Raw genomic sequence first — 16,577 nt, 5'->3', positions numbered from 1 at the left:
AAAAGCTTGTGCATGTTGGGTAGGGTCTGTTAGACCATTCGCTTTTGCACACCTACTCGAACTGCTGTATGAAGCTATATGGATTGTTGTCGGGTTGGTACTTGTTGAGTTGCTTGGCAAATACGGGTATCTTCAATTGGCTCTACGAATTTGGAGTGATTCCCAGTCCCGTTAGCAACAAAGTTGTTAGGGCGCTTCGCTCTGCTCTGCAGTCGGGTTGACTATGCTTTGCTTGGTGAGAACCTCGCTCAATGTGAGATCGGCTTTTAGCGCTCTTTCCCTCTCCACATTGGGTCCTGTCCTATTCTGATTGGAAAGTGTTAAAACTCACTAGACCTCTTGCATTTCTATTTCCTGCCTTAGCCTTTGAGCTTGCTGTTCCTAGTTGTAGGTAGCTATGCCACCTTCTTGGCTAATCTCCGCTCTTCCTCAAGGTCAATTATGATATCCTTAGTTGGCCTACCATGATGCTCCATCTTGCTTTGCAAATCGTATCAATTGATCATCTTCTGGATATCGATTGGAAACTCTCCCAAGTTGAACTAGTCATTTTCATGATTGGAGCTTGGTCCTGACATCTTGTCGCCCTCTTGGTCCACTGGGTTGTCGATCAAATTGATCAACTCAGGTAAGGTTGATTCCCTAATTGTGTCAGTCTCCTTACTCTTCAAGAGGCTTTCTTTTGATACTTGGTAGCCTTTGGTCGCACACTTGAGATTTGAGGGTCTTCTCCTATTAGTGGGTTCATTCAGGTTGCTTATCTTCCATGTGAGTTCCTTGTTAGTTCAGTCAGTCCTCAAATTTAAGTGTGCTCAAGTGTTCATGGGGTGCTTCTTTTCGTCTGTAGTGCAAAATCAGGCTTTCTGCTTTCTTAGTGCACTTCAAGTGATTACTCGTGCAGTGTGTGCTTCAAGTGATTACTCATGCAATGTGTGACTTTGATGAAAACAATGTGATGCAACACACTTTTCTAGTCCGCTCCCTCAAGTGGTGGTCACTCTAACAAGTTCGGTTGGGTCCTTTAAGACCTTTAGGATGGGTGGTCTGAGAGGCTTTGTTCAAGGTCACTTCCTAGGTGACTAAGTCACGATCTTTGTAGTCTGGAGGCTCTATGAGCCATCTTGTGTCTAGATGCCTATAGGGATCTATCCTTGCTTTGGGTTGAGCTTTACTTGACCTTGATGTGATGGACTAATCAGTTTTCTCTATTCAGTGTTTTCAATTATCAAATGTCAGATTTTGAGAATTAGACTGTGCAATTCTGGGTCTATCCGAGTGAGAAAATTGGATAGTACGAGTTCGAGTTTGGTGTTCGAGTCAATTGTCCAAATTGGACAATGCAAGTCTGGCTATCCGAGTCTGAGTTTGTATGACTCAGACTGGCTAACGACGTCTGATCAGATGGTGAATTGTAGACATTCGAGTGGCCAAATCGGACTATATGAGTTCGGGTGGTCCGATTCTAGGAATGGGACTCCGCGACATGTGTCCGATTCCAAAGGCGCAAATGACCTGCGAGGTAAGATTTTGATTTGTTTGACCTCCATAGTTGATGCTAAGTATTGAGGGCTTCCAGAATCAATGGTTAAGTGCTAAGGAGGGTTTGTGTGTACCTCGAGTAGTTGAAAACCTCAGAATCAGTGCACTTGATCTTATCTTTGCCGCCCTAGAGTTCCAACTCTCTCTCTCTCTCTCTCTCTGTGTCTCTGTCTCTCAAATCCCTGAAACTGAAAATGAGCTCTCTTCACCCTTTCTCAAGGTTTTAGATCCCATCTCCAACACTCCTTGGATGACTTTTCCTCTTCTTTACTAGATTTCAACCATGTTTTCCTTTGATTTAGGCTTGCTGTTGCACAAAAACCTAATGTGGTTTTCCTTTTCTCCCTAATTTTCCTACCTAAATGCCTACAAATGCCCAAAAATCACAAGAAAATGCTAATACTAATCCACCCAACTTATCCAAACTTAAAAAATCCAAAACACTTGCAATGAAGATGAAACACCCTTTCCTCCTACCCATTTACCTCAAGCACTAGTTTGGGGAAAATCCTCCAATGCTCGATTCAAAGTGTGCAAGCACTCAAGACTTGAGTCTGTTGGTCTCGGCAACGGAACCAAAATTTGTGATCTTTTGCTCGACTGCCAAGACCCACGGACTGCTTATTGCTCAGGTGTTTCAAGCCAAATGCCAATGGCTACCTCTCACATAGCCATACATGCTCTCAAGCATACGAGTGTAGTGAGCTTACCTCAATGCCCGATCAAATACCCTTCTTTCTCATGCACACCGGTAGCTCCATGATCCGACATGCGAGGTCAAGCAACCTCAATCCTCCACCTTCAAGCTCCATGGTACATAGCCACGTGCACGAGATGAGACAAGAGAAGAGAATAGAAGAAGAGAGGAGAAGATGGAGAGCTTCTCCACCACGGTTCCTCGCCCTCACACTCTCACACTCCCTCTGTTAAGCACAAGCACAAGCAAGAAAGAAGAAGAAGGAGAAGAAGAAGAAGAAGAAGAAGAGAGCCACTTTTGCCACACACCAAGAATGAGCTTCTCTATTCACTTTTTGGCTTTTATACATGTCCTTATCCCTTTGGGCACCCATCCCTTTTTTTGCATGACTGGCCATCTTGCCAAGGTCCTGTTTTCCTATTCCCTTGTATTTACATTATGCCTTCACCTATGCTTGTATACTCTTTACAACTTGCACAGGAGGGAGCTTGACACTCTTTTACAAAAATTTGGGGGTGCCTTTACAATTTAAAGTGTGCCCTTACCTTCGCCTCGACTTCTAGGGTTACCCTTGCACTTTTGGCCTTTTCTCCACTTATGCTTCTTTCGGGCCACCCTTTCCGCTTTGCTTTGCATTTTTAATTTTCTTAAATTTTCTTTTGCTTCCTTTTTCTCTGTCTTCTTCTGGGATTAACACTTGCTACGAGTTTAGAGCATGTCACTATTGTCTCTCCCCCGAGGACCATATGAAATTCTGAAGAATTAGGGCATCAATCACACCCCAATTGGCATGGGAAAAAGGAAACACTATAGCTACATAAATAACATAAGAGGATAGAACCACCTTGGCTATGGTAAGCCTTCCAGCAAGGCTGAGTGCCAAACATGACCATTTTGCCACCCTTTAGCTTCACTTTCGGAGCAACCATTCGAAACACTGTTTGAGCATGACAACAAAGCCCATTGGACATCCAAGATACCTAAAGATTTGGCGATGACCAATCATCTTAAAGTTGTAGTTGAGCAACCACTGTGGTGGGTTCCCCTAGCCAATATGGAGAAGCTCAGTTTTAGCAGTATTGACAACAGACCTAAATACTATAGAAAACTCATCATAGAGCTTTAGTAAGGTGCCCACTGAGTGTTGATAAACATCCATTAAGTTAGAGTTTCCGTCAGCAAAAAATTGAGAAGCAAAGTGTTTACCATTGGGAAGCTGGGTTGCTTTAAGTGACCTCGCATGAACAATCTTATCGATGTTTCTAAGGAGCGGATCTGTAACCATAGCAAATAGTAGAGGTGCAATTAGGCAACCTTGTTGGATCGACCTGCGAAGATAGAAAGGCTTTGAGAGAACACCATTGACTACCACTTGGGTCGAAGCATTAATAAACAAGGCTCTAATCATATGATAGAAGCCCTCCCCGAATCCTAGCTAGTTCTTGATAGCCAAAATGAAGTCCCAGCGTATCCGATCGAACGTTTTATCAAGATTTGTGTTTAGTAAGTTCCCCTCCGGTCCAATTCCAATTAGATAGTCAATAATGAACCTGATGTTTAGGACATCATCATGGATGTGTCAACCATATAGGAAACCTATTGTTGTGGATGAAGAATAATGGGCAACACATGCTTGATCTTTAATCTAAAGCCTTCGACAACACTGTGTAGGGAATATTAAGCACGGTTAAGGGCCTCCAATGGCTGGGAATCACCCTTTCTCTTGAGCCTTGGGGATCAACCTGATGAGGCCTTCATTGACAAAGGAAGGAATCTCACCTGAAACACGAATAACATTTAGCAAGTTGCATAGATCAGGAACGCACACCTCCGATAGAGCCATGTAAAATTCCACTAGGAATCCATCTATTCCCACGGACTTTTCTTTCTTCATGGACTTGAGAACATAGTAATCTTCTTCCTGAGTAAAGGGCCTTCCCAAAAGAAGCAAATCTTCGATAGAGATATTTCCTACCTCCACATCAAAAAAGGCTACCACACGGCATGAACAATCTGGCGAGGTGTCAGGTTGGGTAGTGATTAAATTGGAGAAATGCCTCTTGAACACACATGCAATTTCCCAATCATCAGAGACTACCAAACCATCTTCATTACAAACTGACATGATGGTGTCCTTTTGTTGCTTTGCCTTAAGAGCCTGAAAATAATAGTGATTAGGTGCATCTGCCACCATGAGCTCCCATTGTGCTTTTAATTGACATTTTGCACCTTCAGCTCAATATTGCTCTTGCTTTTCAAGGTAGTCCTCAACATTTTGTAGGAGGTAGAGCAATAGAGCCTGATGAGAAGGATCCATAGCTAGAAACTAAAGAGTGGCCTCTTGAAATTCTGCAGCCATCTGAGTTGACCACCTTCGAGCTTTAGGTTTCTCACGACCATGTTGTTTGGAGTAGAGTGTTACGACCCTCATGCAGTCATGCTAGTGCGAGATTGGGTCATTAATGTGCCTTGCCACAACCAACAACTCTTTTTAGCTTCCTCTAGATATGTGCCATCTTGCTGCAGAAAGGAGAGGTTTAGCTTAAAGGGAGGAGGGCCACCACTAGATCTTTGAGTACAAATAATCTGCAAGCTAATCATGACAGGAAGGTGATTAGAAGTCCTATGACATTAGACAACACATGCATGTTCCTTCCTAGCTTCAGCCTTCACGCATCACACGAAGCGTACATCCTATCAAGGCATGCTGCCCGCCAAGTTACATTAGTGTGACAGTTATGCCAAGTGAAGGGAACAACATTGCTCTCCAACATTGAAGCAAGGTCTTTCAATTGATGCTAGAGGACTAGGGCCTCCCATGCAATTTTCTCCTCCCGAATCATGCAAGGACCCCCGTGCGATTTGTCACCCAACTCAACTATCATATTCCAGTCCCCTAGCAATAATGTAGGTCACGTTGTTGCAGCCCAGATTCAAGTAGATGGTGAAAGTGTTGTGGTTTACTCTGTGTACGCACCAAATGTATATGCTTGGAGAGCTGCACTTTGGTTTACCTTGCAGGAGAAGCTGTCTTCTAAGGTGTGGTAGTTGAGTTGAAGTTGATGAAGTCTATCTTGCAGTACAAAGAGTCCTTATTATTAAAAAGTTGGAGTCCAAACTCCAAATTTGGCTACTCTATCAAGGTGGCAGAATAGAAAGAAAATAGTGCTCCTAGTATTGATGAGTCTATAACAAACTCTTTGAATTAAAACTTAGATTTAGAAATTAAGAGTGATAGTGACAACAAATTCCTCACTCCAAGAAGTTTACTAGGTAAGAAAAAGGGAATTCTACTCCACTTGCATTGCAAAAAACTAAAGCATGTATAGGACATGTATTTGAAGGCAAAAGAGTAAAGGAAATCCTAGGATCTCTCGAGAGATTCACAAAATGCGCGATAGGAGGTTGAATTGTAATCAATGCTAGGGATTAAGTGAGGAGGTAGGCCCAATGAACACATAGAGGGACTAACCAAGGTGAAAGAATTGAGCTTGGTCTTTTGCATGTTTTCTTAGTCTTAGGAAAATTTGAAATGAGTACCTATGAAGTTGTTAGTCATACCATATTGATGTTACTTGGCAGCAAACCAAATAGAGGCCACACTTGATGAACCCAAAGTATGTGCACACATCCAAGGAGGAAGAGCTATGTGTACATAGCCAAGGAAGAGCTAAACAAGCTCCTTAAATTTGGGCTCATTTATGAAATCAAGCACATAGCTTCGAATGTGCATGAAATATAAGAAGATCAATGTTGCAACAAAGAGATATAACTACTCACTCCAATCCATAGAGCACATGATCAAAAGCACATGGCAAGCAAGGAAACTTATAGTCTTCTCTAGCTATGATTCTCTATCCATCATAACTGATCGCCTTTTATTTGTTGATATTTTCTACATGCTAAAATTATGTATCTTTCTATGTAGATAGAAGACAAACATAGACCACATCTCACTTTCGATTTAAAAGTTGCTTTTAAATTATCACCATAGGATACTAGGAAGATAAGAAATGAAAAGAGTGAAAGCATATGCAACTAGAACCAATAAAACAAATATATTTAAGTATCTTATTGGTGACAAGGAAACTAAAGCATATGGATGGAAGCAAGTCTATGATCAACCCATATAAAAACCTACAAAGTTTGATTAATATATTGCTTTACTTAATTTTGGCATAGGATGATCTAGGGACAAGTAAGCATATAATGGTTCTACTAAGAAGCAAGGTTTCAATGAAATAATAAAACTCTATATAGTCTATGATAAATAAAAAGTATATTTGATCTTTGTATTGTATTGGATTGTTGGGAGAACGACGACCTTTAAGAAGAAAGTTTCAAGCTGTGACTTCAAGGTGTCCTTGAATTGCGAGATAAGGATTAAGAAGTAAGTGCAAAGTTTATCATGAACATCAAGAAGGTCGTGTTTGCATCTAAGGAGGCCATGCATCCTTCATCTAATGAGGTGGGAGAACTTGTAGAGCTTACTAATGTTGAAATTATTAAAGTAATTGAGGAGAATAAAGAAGAAGATGAGGATAATAATAGTAGTGGATACAAAAAAGGCCAAAGAGAAGAAGCATTACCTTGAAGAATGGATGTATAAGAAATGCTACTAACGTATAAGTTTATTATATGTTTTGTGGATAAATGTGATTTTCTTTTGAAAAAAAAGTAAAAATCTATCTAGCCACTACAATGTTTTATATATTGCACTACATGATTAACAAAAATATATTAGCTCATACTAGTATATTCAATCTTTTGCTTATACAAAAGCATGTTGATAGTATCTTTGTGAAACATGTTAATGAAAGTTTTGTAATTGGTCAAAGCTACGAATTGACTAATGATGGTACATTTTAGCAATATAAGAAGACCTTTGCTATCAATAAAGCATTGAAGTTTTATCAATGAAGCTCCCTAGGTCTTGAGATACCTACCATGTAGTACACTAAGTTTTAGAAAGAACAATAAATTTATGCTATATATTGTTTGTGATGTTGAGGTACTAGCTTGTGTAGAAACACAAATCCTAAAAATTGGTTTATCTTTGTAAAACTAAAGCCTTTCATAATGGTAATATGTACAAGGAATACATAAATTTGCAATCTTTGAAAAGGTGGATGTTAATTTTACCCAAATTTAGGAAAGGAGTTATTTTCCCAAGTCTTTTTAGAGAATCTAGGGGAATCTCTCTTAGGAGAAACATGCAACGTATCCAAAAGGTTTGCAATTGTGTCACAACAAGTAACAAAGACTACAAATTACTAGTTTACACCAGGCCAAATAATGTTAACAATAACATACTCGTATATTAAATCACTTGGCTACCAATAAAATCAAATAGCACGTGCAACACTCAAGTAATGCAAGTGTCAACATAGTTTACATAATTTACTCGAGAAGCTACTTTGGGAAATTGGCCAGATTGATGAGACTTTCAAGATGAACTCAAGGATAAAACGTACTTAAAGTAAAATAAATGGCATCCAACATTTAGATTTTTATAACAAAAAGAGAAGAAGTCTCATTGATGTTGTATATAAGAATACAAAGGATATGGCCCATGCAAGTCAACTATTGAATCATTTTATCTAGGTGAGTCATATAATATTTTGTAATAGATTAAGTTTATATATTATATTATCCTTAAAGAAAAGTTGGTGCATATATATTTTTCTACCAAGTAGACCTAGTTATTATAAAATGAAGGATTCACAAAATATTAAGAATGAGAAGGTCAATTGAATAGCATTCTAGGATCCACTATTTTGAGGTTTTACAAAACCTTAAATATAAAAGAATTACATGGCTCATTTTTTACCTATGTTAAATTAAAATTATATATATGCATAGATATTAAGTGACTAAAAATGGTGCATCATTTGCGCAAAATCGACACTAAATTGGGGTTGATTACATCTTTATTTTTGCATTTTACGTTTTGGTTTTTTATGGCTCACTTGTGTCTTATTCCATTGAGGTAATTTCATTTGCTATTATAGTTTCAAAAACTATGCTTTTTTTTTTTCCTTTTTTTTTTTGCAATGTGTATTCATGTGATTTTAAATTAAGGATTAGATTCAATGTGCTAAGTAAGGCATGTTGTTCTAATCATGAATGGTTATATGGCCATTTATTTATTTATATTAGAACAAAATCAGCAAAGGCTACAATAGAGGGGGAGGCAAAGGTATGAACTTTGATTCCAAGCTCTTTTCAACAATTGGTAAAAATCTTTGGGAGGATAGTTGCTGTGTGGATCGCTATGTATAAAGTCTAGATAAAGGAGGTAAGCACAGTTTGATCAAGGTAGACATACTATGCTTTCGAACATGCATAGAGCATGCACAAACGTCAAGTGTGTCCAAACAGAGACTCTTCAGGTGTATACATGATCTTCACGCCAGGGAGGGGTCGAGTGGGATAACCAGGGCGCGTGGTGGCGGTGCTGTAGCAGACCTGTCTAATGGTGCCCTGTCCACCATTCTCCTTGTTCTTCACAGCCACCATGCTCATCTTCACAAACGAGTAAGCAAACTGTTTCAGGAATTGGTCATTGCTGCCTGCAAAGGCTTCCACTGTGGCCCTGGTCGTCTCGTCATCGAGAAGGGCACGATCAGAGTCGAAAAGAACCTCATTGTTCAGCATGTTCTTGAAATATTGGTTGTCGAAGGCATTGGGAGTGACAGGGTCTTGGTCTGCAAATCCATTGGTGTAGCTGTTCGGGCACACCTTCAGCAGCGATTGCGCGAACTCGGGACTCAGCACCGGTTGGACCGTTGGTAGAATGCTCTTGTTGAAGGCAGCGCACTGTGATACCCCCACTGTGTGAGCACCTGCATGCAATGGACAAACCTCAGCTAAGGCATGAATTCAGAACTTCCGTGCTGTGAAAACACCCCAATGCCCAAACATAGTGTTGCATTATGTCCATGCATGCGCCTTGAATGCTGGCCCTGACCAACTTGGATGGCTAATGCACCCCAGCTTTATATATATATATATGATTAATGCACCCTCCTGGTTTATAACAGGTGCAATGTATAGCTAAGGTAACACATCACCTCACCTGGGGGAAGATGGAAAAACACCTCTCAATGTTCTCATCTGCGAGATATACAAGAACAATTAGACAAGTTCCCACTACAATCCCATATTGTGAATTGTGACAACATCATGAGCTTCTGCTGTCCCCCAACTGCACCTAGCTAGGCATGCTGTGACTGCTTCAAAGAGGCTCATGATGTTGAACACTATAGGGAACAACAAGGGACGAGCCTCTTTTATCACAATGTGGGAAAATGCCTAAAACTTCTTGTGACAATATGGACAACATCATGAGCTTCTGCATACGACAATGCTTGCCCCCAACTGCACCTGGCTAGGCATGCTGTGACTCCTTTAAAGAAGCTCATGAAGTTGTACACTATAGGGAAAATCAAGGGACAAGAGCATCTTTTATCACATGGGAAAATGCCCAAAACTTCTTGTGATAGGTGGACATGCCAAGGAAACCCCATGTTCCACCTCCACAAATTAGGGTCTTTATTGCAGGTTGGGCCGTTACAGATCCTACCCATAAGCCCCGTAAACCCATCCTATACCCCCTGCAGATTTGCTAGTGTGTGCAAGACCATGGTGGCCGTTTGCATTTCCGATTACCACCGCTCTTCCCAGATGTCAAAACATACCTGACAGTGCCACAAGATCGATCTTGTCCAAACCCAAGGCTGCAACCGTGTTAATCAGGGTGGAAATGTTGGACGTGGGTGCAGGAAGGCTTCTAAGTACTGTAGCCCGGTCTGCAAAGTTGAGACTGTCCAATCGACCGGTAGGAATTTTGAAATGAGGTCCTCCTGCCTGTTTTGTCACAACAAATAAAGAACATTCAGCTTCCAGCTCAATGATTCTTCTTTCGAAAGCATGCATGTTCCAAAAACTGTGTGAATACTACACTTCGTAGGGCATATGAAGGTCTCAGGTAGACCTCACACCATATGAATACTATACTCCATAAGGCATATAAAAGATATCAGGTAGAGCTCACATCATGAATGTCACAATGCCATCTGTGAATGCCACACTTCATAAACCATATGCAGATCTCAAGTAGAACTCACACCATGGGTTTTGCAACGTCAAGAGATACGCCAGAGCCACAGCAATTAGTTGTGCACTTTTTTCTTGTCGTAATAATTGAGTGGATTATATACTTTAACGGTGAGTTATACCTACTGTAAGAAGGGTCCAGATAGCGGTAAAATGGATTCCCACTCGTGTCTTAACCTATGATTACATGTTATGTTGAAACAAGCTGTAATCCTCCTACATCAGACGTCTCACCCTGAATGTTGCATCTCTTCCAGCCAAGCTGAGTATGTCTGCACAAGAGACCGTGTTTGGACATTCAGCCTCAAGTTGCTCTTTGACCTGCTGAATAAAAGCTAAGGCCTCACGGCGCAAGGAAAGGTTCGGGGGAGCAAACTCTTCGCCGGCTGTGCTATTCAGGAGCACAGATGCATCACATCCCTGCAATGAGCACATCCATCAATACATCAGAGAACTTATAAGTAGATTGATGAATAAATTCCCCCTAACAATCCTCTACGAAGCTATGGCAAATTCTCCTGAAAGCACACATTTCTATCGCAAATGTTACGCGCAATCTTCAAAACCTCTGGCATAAGCAGGGTTCTTTTAAAACCGGCATGAAGATTTGCATATTTTAGGCATGAGCAGGGTTCTTTCTTAAATGAACGAGGGAAGATTAACCGGCACAAAGCAATTATCATGCAAATGAGATGACCAATCCTCATCAGCAAGGCATGCAATCTTCAAAAAGTCATATAACAGCGATTAGAGCTGAAGGTTAACCTGCACGAAGCAATCATGGAAAGGGAGGCGTATAAGCGCGCCTGCTTGAGAGATGTTGGGAGAGAGGAAGTCTTTCACGGCCTTGCTCACAATTTTCTCCGCGAAAGGGCAAGTTTTGCGATAGAAGCCATAGGAGAGGCCCGGCACTGCCTCAGGGACAGCGACGGAGTGGCCAGAGGCGGGAGCTGGGGCTATGGAGGACAGGCCAAAGAAAACGGCCAACAGGAGGAGGCCTAAGAACTTCGTCTGGTGACAAGGCGACATTGTTGGCGTCGATAGAATCATGCAGGTGATGAAAACGACACAAAATGGTGAAGATGATGGGATGGTATGACGATGTGGATGATGAAGAAGATGATGAAGATGGAGCTGTCTAGTACAATATGGAACAGGTGCTGAAGGGAATGGCGATGCGATTGGACGACGATGATGATGATGACTGTCTGGTGAGCAGGCAGCAAAGATATATGGAGGCAGAAGGGGCCGAAAATTCGATTGCAATGAAAGGGTCAAAACGAGAGAAAGAGAGAGAGAGAGAGCGCGCACGCGCGAGGAAATCTCTCTCTCGAGGCTCGAAGGACACACACACACACACCACATTCTCTCTCTCTCTCTCTAAATTGGGACCATTTCAGAGCCGCCCTTATGCCTTCATCTGAGAGGTGATGAGCATGCTAATAGTGACCGTTTCAAAACCTTAGTATATCTCAAGGAGTTCACTATATGTAAATCCTTAGTATTGTGTCCATTTAAATCTTAATTTAGAAGCTCTTTATCTATAATTTTATCTTGGATAAAATGTATCCTTTTTCTATTCAACCTATGAAAATTCCCATCAAATACTACCCTTATATATATATATATATATATATATATATATATAGGGAAAAAAAAGAGTTGTTAAAATCCCTTCTTTTGAATGTGGGTCATAGACTTATATATTTATGAGTGATTCCCCCCCACCCCCCAATAGGAAAATGAGCAAGCATAAGCCAAAATCCCCTCTTATTTGCATATGCCTTTGAGGGTCATTAATTATACTTAGAAATTTATGTATATGCTGCACAAGGTTGTCATGACATTTTAGAAATGTAATTAAAAATGGTTTTAGAGGTCCTTTCTCCAACTTTGTAATTTGCTCGACACTAGAACTCTAAATCTCTCTCTCTCTCTCTCTCTCTCTCTCTCTCTCTCTCTCTCTCTCTCTCTCTCAAGTTGCTCAACTTGCTTTACAAGGAGACTTATGTAAGGAATTAAATATGCCTTCTTTATTGGGCTAAATTGATTGCTCATCAAACATAATTTTAGCATGTCAATAGAGTATCATTAAGCAATTTTGGAGGTTTTACAACATTATTGATAGATGGGTGAGGCAATCTCTTAGGTTGATTCAACCCTAGAGAAAAATGTATTTTTCAACCCTCAAGTTTGAGGGTGACCTAATTAAGAGTTTTATAGAAATCTAAGCTATTGTTGCTAGGGATCCACACTCAAAACACACAAAATTGACCTTGATAATGTAAGGCCAACGTATTTATAACCCCAAATTTTCATTTTCAATCCAAAAATCCACACTGCAAACTAGGAAAGAATAATGTGTTGATTTTAATAATACATAATGTCACTAGACTATGAAGACTTTGGTCTTTCACTTGCAAAACCTTATACATAAACTTATAAAAATGAGATAGCCTAACATTTTCAATTTGACATAACCAAACATTTTACTTGACAATTACTAGCTTGATTATGAAAAAAGTTCAATATGTCAATAAATAATCTTGTGGTAAAAAAGAAGTTGTCCATGAGCTTCTTCTACATTTTGAAATCATTGTGAGATTGTTCTCGCGCAGGGAATGCTAGGCCACTTCGCGGTAGCTTCGCTGCCTCGAAGTAGTAAGTGAAGTTGCCGTGCGATAACACGGCTCAACAATCCATTTCTCCTCTTTCTCTCTCCTCTTGTCCCTCTTTGTATATAATTTTTTTCTTCACCTTCTCTCTCTCTCTCTTTTTCTCTCTCCCCCTCAATTCCATGTCCAATTTTCTCTCTCTTTGTCTTCTATTTTAGTTTAATTTTTCTCCCCTCATGGTTCTCTCTCTCTCTCTCTCTCACACATTCTTGCGTAGGGAATGCTAGGCCGCTTCGCGGTAGCTTCGCTTCCCTGAAGCAGCAAGCGAAGTTGTCATGTGATAATACGACTCAACAATCCATTTCTCCTCTTTCTCTCTTCTCTTTTCCCTCTTAGTTTCTAATTTTTTTCTTCACCCTCTCTCTCTCTCTTTCTCTCTCCCCCCAATTCCACATGTCTAATTTTTTCTCTCTCTCCTCTTTTTCTCTCCTCGCTTTTCTTCTCTCTCTCTCTCTCTCTCTCTCTCTCTCTCTCTCTCTCTCTCTCTCTCTCTCTCTCTCTCTCTCTCTCTCTCTCTCCCCTTTTATTCTTCCCCCTCTCTCCTCTCTTTTCCTACTCTCTCCCTCTCTTCTTTTTTCCTTTTTTTTCTTCTTCTTTTCTCTCTCTTCATTCTCTTTTTAATTTTTTTATTTTCTCTCCCTCCCCCCTTCTCTTTCTTTTAAATTTTATATTTCCTCTCTCTAGTATTCTCTCTTCTTCTTCTTCTCTCACCCCTTTTCTTTTCTCTCTCTCTCTCTTTAAATTTTATCTTTCCTCTCTCTATAATTCTCTCTCCATGTTTCCTTGTAAAAATTACACGGCACAGCGAATAGAATCTGAGATAGAGATAGAGATAGAGAGTACACAACAGATAAGAGGAGAAATAGAAAATTTATTTAGCTCCAAACAACTGATACAGAGATGGTTCTGTCCACCCGTACGCTTTCACAGTGAAGCTTAGATGGCGATCTAGACAAAAGATAGGTGAAGAGCTTAAGGCTAACTGGAATAACTTGGACTGGGTGAAAGATAGATGATCGATGGCTGTGAAGGGTTTTAACTTTTATAGCTCGTGAAGGGGGTTAAGTCGGCATGACCGACCTACCATATGAGCCTCCACTAGTCAATCAAGGAATATTCAAGAAAATATTCCCTTTATCGCCCACAACTCGATGCAATGTGCCTCAAGTTACTACCAGCTTAACTACTTAGTCTAACCCAAAGATTAGATCCACAATGGTCACCTTTTTTCCATCCGATCACATACACCTCATCTGATATACAAGTCAGCACTCAACCAATGTCTAGGCTTACATTTGGCTTCTCCTCATAATGGGGGCCTTACAACTTTGAGCACCATGGATCATTGGTGGCACCTTATGAGGGTGGGGCATTGAGCATATTTAACACCCCCCCTCAATGTCCACCCATAGGTGAACTATCTCCTCGGCCCAATGCCGAGTCTCTAAAGATGACCTTGAAGCAAATCCTTCGTAACTGCTTTGGTGAAGATATCCACTACATTCTCCTCTGTTGGATAGTAGACCAATTCCACTATTCCATCCTCCACCAAATCACGCACATAGTGATATTGTATCTCTATATGTTTAGTGCGTGCATGAAACACTAGATTTTTTGCAATGGCAATGCAACTTTGATTGTCACATCTCAGCACATTTGGTTCTTCATCCTGTACTCCCATATGCCATAGGATCCTTCTCAACCACCATACCGCTTCACATGCACAATGCCATTGTTGGCTGCTTCTTACTAATCCAAGAGAAAATTCCTGAACCTAAAGAGAAACAATAACTAGAAACTGACTTCCTGGAATCATTGTCTCTTGCCCAATCTGAGTCACAATTCCCCACAAGAGAAGTTCTGGAATTGTATGTGATACCATAGTCAAGAGTCTCCTTCAAGTATCTGAGCACCTGCATCCCAACCTTCCAATGACTCTCATGAGGTTTGTTTGAGAACCTACTCAAAACACCAACAACAAAATTGATATCTGGTCTGGTATTACACAAATAGATCAGACTGCTGACCATCCTCCTGTACCTCCCAATGTCTGCCAGTGCTGATGTATCCTCAACAGATAACTTTGTATTCACCTCCATAGGTGTAGCTATCTCCTTGCACTCGGTCATGCCAAATGCCTTCAAGATCTCCCATGCATACTTCTTCTGAGAGATGAAGATCTTTCCTGGCTTTTACCAGACTTCAATTCCTAGATAATAGTGCAGCAAGCCTAAGTCTATCATTTCAAACTCAGAACTCAAAGCCTTTCGAGTTTGGTTGATCATATCTTCATAGTAACCTGTAATAAGAAGGTCATCCACATATAGGACAATCACTACAGACTTTTCACCATCCCTGTAAACATACAAGTTAGCATTTGAGGCTCATCTTTTGAAGTTTAAGCTTAAAAAGAACTTATCTATCCGCTGGTACCATGCTCTGGGGACTTGTTTCAGCCCATACAATGCCTTCTTCAGCTTACACACTTTGTTCTCAGAATGGGGGGCCTCAAACATTGGTGGTTGAGCCACGTACACCTCCTCCTCCTTGAGGTCACCATTTAAGAACACTGACTTAACATCCATTTGGTAAACTGACAACTGCTTGTGGGCGGCCATTGTTAGTACTGTGCGAATAGTGGTCATTCTGGCAATTGGGCAAATGACTCTTGAAAATCAAATCCTTCAACCTGTGAAAATCCTTGTGTAACTAGTCTAGCTTTGTACTTTTCTAAGGTACCATCAGCCTTGTACTTTACCTTCCAGAGCCACTTGGTGTCAATAACCTTCTGCTTTGCTGGCCAATCCACTAGCTCCCAAGTGTCATTCTTCATTATGCTGTCATACTCGGCTTGCATAGCTGCCTTCCATGCTGGATCTGCAAGTGTTTCTTCTAAGTCAATTGTCTCCTTTACTTCTCTCATAATCTCAGCCATCAAGGCCATATTGACTATGTGAGCAGAAGCCCTCCTTTGCTCCTCTATTCTCGGCTCCTTGGTCCGTTTGCCTTCTCCTCAACAGATGTGGGCATAGGATTATTGTGGTCATAGAGCTACTTCACCCAATGCGGCAATGGCTTTTTCGGTGGGGTAATGTCAAGTTTGTAAACTTTTTCCTCATCATCTGAAGATGATGCTTCCTCCTCCTTAAGGATAGGAACAACTCTCGAGATAGGTCCATAGTGGACTACTTCTTCGCTTGAGAATAAAGTGGAAGAACTTGCCCTCTCCTCCTCCACTGTATGTAGCTGCTCTTTGAACACCACATCATGGCTCGTGATGATCTTCTTTGCCTCTTGGTCATATAATTTGTAAGCCTTTTGCTCATCACTATAATCCAAGAAGATACATTTTTTACTTTTTGGTCGTAACTTGTTTCTCTTCTCATATGGAATATGTGTATAACATTCACATCCAAAAATTCTAAAGTGTGAGATGGTTTCTTACTATTGTAAGCCTCATGAGGTGTTTTTCCCTTGAGAGCCTTTGTGTAGCTCCGATTTAAAATGTAGACTACAGTTTTAACAGCTTCAGCCCAAAAATGGTTAGG

The 16,577-nt window shown here is 40.7% G+C and overlaps 1 protein-coding gene across 1 annotated transcript; it reads right to left on the bottom strand.

Moving 5' to 3' along the window:
• Positions 1–8,343: 8,343 nt before the first annotated feature.
• Positions 8,344–11,717, bottom strand: LOC148021805 (cationic peroxidase SPC4-like). The gene is made up of 4 exons (XM_087697323.1): positions 11,120–11,717; positions 10,589–10,774; positions 9,937–10,105; positions 8,344–9,081 (listed from the first exon to the last, which is right to left on the bottom strand). Exons 1-4 carry the CDS (start codon positions 11,402–11,404, stop codon positions 8,600–8,602), a joined length of 1,122 nt encoding a protein of 373 aa, XP_087553449.1. The 5' UTR covers positions 11,405–11,717; the 3' UTR covers positions 8,344–8,599.
• Between the last annotated feature and the right edge of the window lie 4,860 nt (positions 11,718–16,577).

This window comes from Lygodium microphyllum, chromosome 17 (assembly GCF_053477565.2).
Source record: "Lygodium microphyllum isolate KBCC chromosome 17, Lygodium_microphyllum_v1.1.10, whole genome shotgun sequence".
Lineage (NCBI taxonomy): Eukaryota > Viridiplantae > Streptophyta > Polypodiopsida > Schizaeales > Lygodiaceae > Lygodium > Lygodium microphyllum.
The sequence above is the reverse complement of the archived record's forward strand: the minus strand, read 5'-3'. Positions and strand labels throughout refer to the sequence as shown.

Excerpts from the sequence above, each read along its gene's own strand:
- LOC148021805 (XM_087697323.1), bottom strand. The coding sequence starts at position 11,404 with ATGATTCTATCGACGCCAACAATGTCGCCTTGTCACCAGACGAAGTTC. Across the intron at positions 10,106-10,588 it reads GAAGAGATGCAACATTCAGG|GCAGGAGGACCTCATTTCAA; the intron begins GTGAGACGTCTG and ends GTGACAAAACAG. Across the intron at positions 9,082-9,936 it reads CGATCTTGTGGCACTGTCAG|GTGCTCACACAGTGGGGGTA; the intron begins GTATGTTTTGAC and ends CATTGCATGCAG.